At 68.4% G+C, this 8,942-nt stretch overlaps 2 protein-coding genes across 2 annotated transcripts; both read left to right on the top strand.

Annotated features, from left to right (window-relative positions):
• Positions 1-495: 495 nt before the first annotated feature.
• On the top strand, positions 496-4,325 carry ADM2 (adrenomedullin 2). The gene is made up of 3 exons (XM_030472093.1): positions 496-760; positions 971-1,107; positions 3,971-4,325. The coding sequence occupies exons 2-3, from the start codon at positions 1,001-1,003 to the stop codon at positions 4,254-4,256; spliced, it is 393 nt and encodes a 130-aa protein (XP_030327953.1). The 5' UTR covers positions 496-760; positions 971-1,000; the 3' UTR covers positions 4,257-4,325.
• Positions 4,326-5,813: 1,488 nt separating this feature from the next.
• Positions 5,814-8,941, top strand: MIOX (myo-inositol oxygenase). The gene is made up of 10 exons (XM_030472092.1): positions 5,814-5,896; positions 6,523-6,591; positions 6,987-7,067; positions 7,268-7,430; positions 7,512-7,579; positions 7,659-7,768; positions 7,888-7,955; positions 8,111-8,160; positions 8,250-8,362; positions 8,448-8,941. Exons 1-10 carry the CDS (start codon positions 5,879-5,881, stop codon positions 8,554-8,556), a joined length of 849 nt encoding a protein of 282 aa, XP_030327952.1. The 5' UTR covers positions 5,814-5,878; the 3' UTR covers positions 8,557-8,941.
• The last annotated feature ends 1 nt before the right edge of the window (position 8,942 follows it).

Here is an 8,942-nt window from a genome sequence, read left to right as displayed (position 1 = left end):
GTCCCGTCCCCGTCCCAGCAGCGCGGGCACCACCCGGACGGGTCCCTCATCCCCATCCCTGCTGCATCCCCGCTCCCCCAGGACATGTCCCAGCCCCATCCCATCTCATTCCTCACCAGGACATGTCCCAGCCGCATCCCAGCCCCCCGAGGACATGTCCGAGTCCCATTCTATCCCATCCCAGACCTCCGGACAGCTCCCCCATCCCACCCCAGTTCCATCCCAATTTAACCCCCTGGGGCATGTCCCATATCCATCCCATTCCCGCTTCCCAGGAAATATCCTGACCATATCCCATCACTCCCCGGACATGTCCCGGCCCCATCCCAGCCCCATCCCAGCCCGTTCGCCCCTCCCAGGACAGCTCCCCCAAACCCATCCCATCCCAGCCACCGAGTACTTGTCCCTGTCCTGCTCCATCCCATCCCAGCCCCCAGGACCGCTCCCCCGTCCCCATCCCATCCCATCCCATTCCCCCCCATGACATGTCCCAGCCCCGTCCCATCCCGTTCCCGCCGGCCCGGTGCCGGTGCCGGGTTCCGGTGCGGGTCTCTGAGGCTGCCCCCGCCCGTGGCTCCTCCCGCGCCGGCGGCTCCTCCTCGCCCGTGGCCGCGCCGAGCCCGGCGATATTTAACCTGGGCCGGGGAGCGGCGGCCCCGAGCGGCGGCCCCGGACACCGACACCCCGGAACCCCCCGGAACTCCCCGGAGCCCCCCGGAGCCCTCCGAGCCCCCGATCCCCAGTCCCGGGACCCGCACAGGTACCGACGGGACCCTCCGGGACTCCCCCGGGACCCTGCATCGCCCCACGGGCTGCGGGACGTCAGGGGCGGGACGGGACGAGACGGGACGGGAGGCAGCGGGAGGCCACCGGAGGGCACCGGGCGGCAGCGGGAGGTACCGGGCGGCACCGGGGAGTACCGGGGGGCCGGAGCCGGGCCCAGCCGCTCACCGCTCTCCTCTCGCCGCAGCCCCGGAGCCGCCTCCGGCCCGGCCCCGCCATGAGAGCCCCGGTGCCGGTGGCGCTGGGTTGCATCAGCTTAGTGCTGTGCGTGCTGGAGCTGCCCGCCGGCCTGCCCCGGCCCCACGGCCGAGCCCACAGGCGCAGGTGAGACTGGACCCCTGCCCACAACCCCCCTGCCCGCAACCATCCCGCACCGCCCCCCCGCACCCCCTGCCCAAATCCCCCCATCCCGCACCCCCCATCCCGCTCCCCCCATCCCGCACCCCCCTGCCCGCTCCTCCCCTGGCCGCACTTCCCTGTGTGGGGTGTCTCTGTGCCCCCCTGCCCATTCCCCTGCCTGCCACCCCTGTACAGGTGTAGCAAGGAGCCCCCTCCATGCAGTGGCTCAGTGCCCCTTCCCCTCTATGGGACAGCTCTGCACCCCCTTGCCCATCCCCTCTATGGGGCAGCTCTGTGCCCCCCCTGCCAGCTTCCCTGCCTACCCCCCCATGTAGGTGCAGCAAGGAGCCTCCTGTGTGAGGCATCTCTGTACCCCCCTGCCCATGACCCCTGTGTAAGGCAGCTCTGGCCCCCCTGTCCACCCCCCCCACATGGGGTGTCCCTGTACCCTCCCTGCCTACCCTCCTGCCTGCTCCCCTGTATGGGGCAGCTCTGTGCCGCCCCTGTCTGGGACCCCCGTATGAGGCAGCTCTGTGCCCCCCCTGTCTGAGACCCCTGTATGGGGTGTCTCTGTGCCCCCCAGTCTATCCCCTCAAGAGCCCAGCTCCTGCCCCAGCCTGTGCCCGTCGGTCCTGCCAGCCGCAGGGTTTGGGCAGGGCCCGGTCTGCCCATTGTCTGCGTGTCCCGTGTCTGCGTGTCCCGTGCCCGCGTGTCTGTGTCCCGCTCCCATCATCCCCAGGGAGGTGGGTGCTGGAGGGTCCACAAACCCCAACCTGCCTCCGCTGCCTGCCCCACGCCGGTGCCTCTGGGACATGGGGGTGACGGGAGCTGGGGGGGGGGGGGATGGGCCGGGGTGGTCCCTGCGTGTGTGCACGGGGCATGTGGGGCACACACGTGTGCGGGGTGATGGGGAGCGTGTGTGTGTATGTGCAAGGCGTGTGCAAGGCGTGTGCCAGGTGAGCGGCTGCAGCTCTGGCCGCGGGAGGTACATGTGTGTACATGCGTGTGCCGGGGCTGCGTGCGTGTGTGCGTGCACGGCCTCGCGCGGGCGCGTGTTGCTGCTTGAGGAGCGGGTTGGGGTTGGGATGTGCCTGCTCCGTGCCCGGCTCCGCAGGGATCAGCCCGACCGGTGCGGGGGGCACTCGGCAGTGCGGGGGGGACCCATCCCAGTGCAGCAGCACCCGGGGATGTGGGGGGGACCCATCCCGGTGCAGAGATTGATGGGGGGCACACGGGGTACCCCAAACCCTGGACATGGGCTGGGAGATCACATTGGTGTGGCCACAGATCAGTGTGCCTTGATGGGGGTCCCCAACACAAGGGGTACCTGGGGACGTGGGAGCCTGGGGGACATGGGGACCCCATTGTGGGGACCCCAGCAGCAGGTACCAGCAATGGGGACCATGGGTCCAGCTCTGTGCCGGAGCCAAGGCCATGGGAATGCTGTGAGCAGCAGCAGGAATGGGGCAGGAGCCACATGTGGGAGCTGTGGGGGGCCCGGGGTCGGAGGGTGCCCCACGGTGTGTCCGGTGACACCCATAAAGCACCGGGATGAGGCCCAGGCATGGAGCAGGAGCAATCCCATGTGCTGGGGCAGATCCCGTGTGCCAGGGTGGGAGGGGAACCCCGCAGCCGGCAGCAATCCCATGGGATGCTGGCACCGATCCCACGAGATGCTGGCACCAGGGCTTGGCTCTGGGACATGGGGAGGCTGCCAGAGCTTCTGGAATGGGAACGGGAATGGGATGGGAACAGGACGGGAATGGGCAGCGGGAGCTGGGAATGGCCTTGGGAGCTTCCTGAGCCACAGCGCCAAAGGAATGTGGCCTCTGGCCCCATGGAACGTGGTGTCCGGCCCTGATACCCATGTGCTGCGTATGCACAGGGGTCATGGCAGGGGTGTGTGCTGGGACACGTGTGTGCTGCGTGTGTACAGGGGCACATACAGTGTGCATGTGCTGGGACGAGCAGCTCATGCCATGTTGCTGTGACACTGGAGCATGGACATGTGTGTTGGTGCCTGTTGCAGCTCTTCAGCCCTGGTGCTGCTCCTCATCCTGCTCCTGGCCCAGAGCAGAGGGAGCTGCAGGGGAGGGATCCCAGCCCATAGAACCTTGGGATCATGGGATGAACCTGGTGGGAAAAGAGCTTCAAGCTCATCCAGTCCAACCATTGCTCCAGCAGTGCCAAGGCCACCACTAACCCATGGCACTGAGGCCTCGGCTACACGGGGTGTCAACACTTGCAGGGCCGGTGACTCCAGCCCTGCCCTGGGCAGCCTGTTCCAATGCCTGAGCACCCTCTGGGGAAGGAATTGTTCCTCAGCTCCATCTAAACCTGCCCTGGGGCAGCTTGAGGCCGTTTCCTCTTGTCCCATCCCTTGTTCCTTGGGAGAAGAGACCAGCCCCCTCCTGGCTCCATCCTCCTGTCAGGCAGTTGCAGAGAGCGATAAGGTCCCCCCCTGAGCCTTCTCTTCTCCAGACTAAACCCCCCCAGGTCCCTCAGCCGTTCCTCATCACACTTGTGCTCCAGGCCCTGCACCAGCTCCGGTGCCCTTCTCTGGCCCCGCTCCAGCACCTCAATGTCTCTCTTGCAGTGAGGGGCCCAGAACTGACACAGGATTCGAGGTGCAGCCCCACCAGTGCCCAGCACAGGGGGACAGTCACTGCCCTGGCCCTGCTGCCGCACTGGTGCTGAGCCAGGCCAGGACGCTGGTGGCCTCTCGGCTGCCTGGGCACAAGCTGCTCACTTCCACCCATTGACCACTCCCCCCCAGGTCATTCTCCATGGGGAACTTCCCCCTCATGGCACCCCCGCCATGGCGCTGACCACTGTCTCTCTCTTGCAGGGAGCCCCCGGACCGGATCCCGTCCCTGGTGTCCCCGTTCGCGGACCCCGCGGCACCGCGCGACCCCGGCGCTCCCCGGCACAGACTGCTGGCGCCGTGGCCCCCCCCGGCACACGTGTCGCGGCACACGCGTGGCCGGCGGCACACGCAGCTGCTGCGCGTGGGCTGCGTGCTGGGCACGTGCCAAGTGCAGAACCTGAGCCACCGGCTCTGGCAGCTGCGGGGACAGTTGGGGCGCCAGGACTCGTCCCCCATGAACCCCCACAGCCCCCACAGCTACGGGTGACGGGGGCACCCCCGCCCCGCCCCCACAGCCCGGCCCCTCGGGACCCCCACTAAAGCACTTCCAGAGTCACGCTTGGCTGAGCTGCCTCTGCGCACCCGCGGGGGCCGCGGAGCATCCCCGTGGAGGGGCTCCCGCCCCATCGCCAACAGGAACCCCGCGGAGCAGAGAGGGCATGAAGGTGGTGGCCCATGGTGGCGGCAGTGGGCTGTGATGCCCCGTGATGGCCCATGGTGGCGGCAGTGGCCTCTGATGCCCCGTGATAGCCCATGGTGGCGGCAGTGGCCTGTGATGGCCCATGGCGGCCCATGGTGGCCCATGGCGGCCCATGGCTAAAGCAGTGGCCCGTGGTGGCCCATCCGGGGCTGGCGACGTTGGGTCCAAGGGGCACCAAGGATCCTGCTGACCACAGCAGCCTTGAGCAAGAGCAGCAACTGCTGACTCAGCACTTTGCCATGGGGCGGGGGGGGAGCCTGCTGCAGCGCCCCACTGCACCCCTATGATATCCCTATGGCACCTCTATGGCATCCCTATAGCCATATGGAACCCCATGGAACCACCTTCATCCCCACCCAGACCCAAGGGCAGCACAAGGGGGGACCCCGCTCTCCCAGCTGGGGGGGTATGTGCCAGGTTGCGCTCAGCACCTTGGGGGTCCCTTTCCCAGGCTGGGTGCCATGGAGAGGGGTCCCTGTCCTTGGAGAGGTGCTGTCCCCTCCCCCTGCACCCCCTGTGCCACCCATAGCCCTGTGGTGAGGCTGGGACCGGGTGCTGGGGTGTCATCCCATCCCTGTCCCCTGATGCCACGGTGAGGACATGCAGGGATGGTCCCAGCCCCACTGGTGACACATTGGGCCCCCACGGGCTCAGTGGTGGCCGTGGGCACAAGGGCACCCCGGTGTCCCTGTCACCCCATGCTGTGACACCCCGTGAGCACCCCCATCCCCATGAACACCCCCCACAGCCCCTCGTCCCCCACCCACGGGTGCCTCTGACGTTGTGCAGAATAAAGGGTGTGAGGAGGGGTCCTGGCTCGGGGATCCCATGGGAATGGGGCATGGAACAGGGTGGGGGACACGACTGTCCCCATGCAGGGGGACAGCCAACGGCATGTGTCAATCCATGCACACGATGCGTGCCACCCCAGGCACACGGTGCATGTCACCCCGTGCACACGGTGCGTGCCACCCCATGCACCAGCCGCATGCCCATGGCCTGGCATGTCCGTATGTCCCCAGAGGGGCTGCGCTCCCCATGATGTCCCCAGCCCCACGGGCAGCTGCCTGCTGGGTCCTGCCCCCCACCTACCCCCCAGTTCCTCACTGTCCCCCAGGGTGTGGGTCGAGTCCTGCTCCCGTGTCTCCGCCAAGGTCACACCATGGACCTGTCCCACCCGGTCACTGTGGCTGGGGGTCCCTTTGCCCCCCACGGGCAGCCCCGGGGCCACCCATGGATGGGGGTCCCCAACTTGGGGTCCCCGTTCAGGGCCGCCCGGCCCAGGCCCGGCCCCTGCCCTGGCCCAGTTGAACCATTAACGCGGGTTAACTGGTGACCCATTGTCCCGCGGGGATAAAGCCGGGGAGGGCCGGGCAGGGCCAGAGCCGCGCACCCACGGCCCCGCCGCCATGAGCAGCCAACGCGTGGTGAGTACGGACCCACATGGCCCCACACATGGCGTGAGACCCCCCTGCACTGCCCCACACATGGCGTGAGACCCCCCTGCATCGCCCCCCACACAGGGGCAGACCCCACTCACCTCTCCCCAGGTGGTGCAGCCCCCCCATCCTTGGGGCCGTGGGGCTCAGCCCCACAAGTATCACCCCCGTGGGACCTGTGCCACAGGCGGCAGCCACCGGGGACCCCCACCCCAGGGCTGGCGCCTTTCGGGGGCTGGAGGAGCCCCTGGGACCCACAGCCGTGCCCTCCCTGCGGGGTGACAACCCCCGCGTGGGTTCCAGCCCCAGGGGACGTGCCGGGGGGGAATGGGGGTCCCACAGTCCTGGGGGTGCAGGACATGTGGGGTGTCGGGTGGCACCCAGGGATTCAGCTGCACCCAAGGGCCTTGCAATGCTGTGACATGCTGTGACATGCTGTGACATGCCGTGACATGCCGTGACATGCCTCGACACGCTATGGCACGCTGCGGGGCTGCACGGCACTGTGCAGTGCCACGTGAGGCCGGGCAGCACCCTCGGGTCCCCCCGTGCTCCCCCGTCACTGGGGGCGCAGGACGGGCCCCCCTGCCCTGAGCAGCCCGTCCCCCCCCCAGGAATCCAAGCCCCCCGAGGAGCGGCCCCCCAGCACGGCCGAGCCCCAGCACCAGTACCGCAACTACACGGTGAGGGGGGGGGCGAGACGGGGGGTCCCTGCACCGGACAGGGCTCTGGGGGGTCCCACCACCAGACAGAGGGTTTGGGGGGTTCCTGTCACCAAGCGGGTCATTGTGGGGGGCCCTGCAACAGACAGAGCAGTGGGTGGGTGTCCCCTACACGATGTGAGGTGTTTGGGGGGGTCCTCTAACAGGTGGGTCATTTGGGGGGGGTCCTTGCATCAGACAGGGCACTGGGGAGGGTGTTGTGCACCAGAGGGTGTTTGGGGGGTTCCCCTGCACCAGGTGGGTCATTGGAGGGTCCCTGCTCATCTGCACCCCCCCATATCCATGCTGGGGGAGTCCGGGGGGCTCTGCAGGGTTGGGGGGTGTCCCCACACCCCCGACCCCCCCGTTGCACACAGGAGGGGAAGCTGCTGGAGCGGGTGTACAACACGTACCGGCTCATGCACACGCACCAGACCGTGGACTTCGTGCGCAAGAAGGTGCAAGACCCCCGCACCCCAAAGGGCCCCCCCGCACCCCAAACCCCCCCACACCCCCAATGGGTCTCTCCAGTACCCCAACATCCCCTCCTCACCCCCCGCACAGGGGCTCCCGCTCCCTGAGCGCCGCCGTGGGGTGGGGGTGTTGGGGTGCCGGTGCAGGCTGGGGGGCACTGTCCCACCCCCGTGCCCCCCCGCAGTGCGCGCAGTACGGGCCGTGCTCGCAGCGCCGCATGAGCGTGATGGAGGTGCTGGCGCTGCTGGATGAGCTGGTGGACGAGTCCGACCCCGACGTGGACTTCCCCAACTCCTTCCACGCCTATCAGACAGCCGAGGGCATCCGCAAGGCACACCCCGACAAAGGTAGGGCCTGGGGGGGCCCCGCGCCCCAGCCCCCCCACCGGGCTCACATCCGGGGGGGGTGACGGCCCCGCTCGCCCCCAGACTGGTTCCACCTCGTGGGGCTGCTGCACGACCTGGGCAAGGTGCTGGTGCTGTTTGGGGAGCCCCAGGTAAGTGGGGGGGGACTGGGGGGCAGGATGGGGTCCAGGGGGGTTCCGGTGGTTAGGGACCCCCATGCACCCCCCGCAGTGGGCCGTGGTGGGGGACACCTTCCCCGTGGGCTGCAAGGTGCAGAAGTCGGTGGTGTTCGGGGACTCCACCTTCCACGACAACCCCGACAGCAAGGATCCCCGGTACAGGTGAGGCGGGGTGCTGGGGGCTGCACCCCACGTTACACCCCTCATTGCACCCCACATCAGCCCCGGGGCATGGGGTGCAGATGCCAGCCCTGAGCCCCCCAACCCGGCTCCATCCCCAGCACTGAGTACGGGATGTACCAGCCCCACTGCGGCCTGGAGAACGTCCTCATGTCCTGGGGACACGATGGTAAGGGACGGGAGGGGAGCTGGGGGGGGTCTATCACCCCCAAACAGGGCACCGGGACCCCCTCTTTCCCAGGGGATTCAGGCCTGGAGCCCCTTGGCTGGGGGGTGCAGCTCTGGGGGTGCTTGGCCCCATCGCTGCACCCCAACGCTCCCCAGAGTACATGTACCGAGTCATGAAGTTCAATGGCTTCGCCCTGCCCAAGGAGGTGAGAGTTGGGGGTGCAGGGCTGGGGGGGACACATGGGGTCCCCCCCACTAAGCTGACCCCTCCCCATGCCCATCCCCGTGCCCTCAGGCCTTCTACATGGTGCGGTTCCACTCCTTCTACCCGTGGCACGCTCACGGGGACTACCTGCACCTCTGCAATGAGGAGGACCTGCGCATGCTGCCCTGGGTGCGCGAGCTCAAGTGCGTGACGGGGGGAGGCCGTGGGGCAGCTACGGGGGGGCTCGGCCCCGGGTGCCCCCCCAGCACTGACCCCGCTGCTCCACAGCAAGTTCGACCTGTACACGAAGCAGGAGGAGCTGCCCGACGTGCAGCAGCTCCGCAGCTACTACCAGGGGCTCATCGACAAGTACTGCCCCGGGGAGCTGTGCTGGTGAGGGGGGGCACAGCGCCGGGCCCCCCCCCCGGCACAGTGCGGGAACCCCGGGACTGCACCGCAATGGGACCCCTTTTGCACCAGGAGCCCCAGTACCACATGGGACCCCCAGTGCATTGGGACCCCCCCCCATACCCCACCGACACCCCCAGTGCAAGGCACCAGGACCCCGCCACACAACACAATGCACCGGGACCCCCACCACCACAGGACCCCACGGTACTGCAGTGGGACCCCCACTGTACTACACGCACAACTGCAGTGGGACCCACAGCACACGGCACCACACTGAGACCCTCAGCACCCCACAGACTCCAGCCCCATGGCACAACCCCTTCGCCATGGGGGGCACTGGGGCCATACAATAAATCTGCTTGTCACACCCCC

This window comes from Strigops habroptila, chromosome 3 (assembly GCF_004027225.2).
Source record: "Strigops habroptila isolate Jane chromosome 3, bStrHab1.2.pri, whole genome shotgun sequence".
NCBI classification, from domain to species: Eukaryota; Metazoa; Chordata; class Aves; order Psittaciformes; family Psittacidae; genus Strigops; species Strigops habroptila.
The sequence above is the reverse complement of the archived record's forward strand: the minus strand, read 5'-3'. Positions and strand labels throughout refer to the sequence as shown.

Excerpts from the sequence above, each read along its gene's own strand:
- ADM2 (XM_030472093.1), top strand. The coding sequence starts at position 1,001 with ATGAGAGCCCCGGTGCCGGTGGCGCTGGGTTGCATCAGCTTAGTGCTG. Across the intron at positions 1,108-3,970 it reads GGCCGAGCCCACAGGCGCAG|GGAGCCCCCGGACCGGATCC; the intron begins GTGAGACTGGAC and ends TCTCTCTTGCAG.
- MIOX (XM_030472092.1), top strand. Across the intron at positions 8,161-8,249 it reads GCTTCGCCCTGCCCAAGGAG|GCCTTCTACATGGTGCGGTT; the intron begins GTGAGAGTTGGG and ends CCGTGCCCTCAG. Across the intron at positions 8,363-8,447 it reads CCCTGGGTGCGCGAGCTCAA|CAAGTTCGACCTGTACACGA; the intron begins GTGCGTGACGGG and ends GCTGCTCCACAG.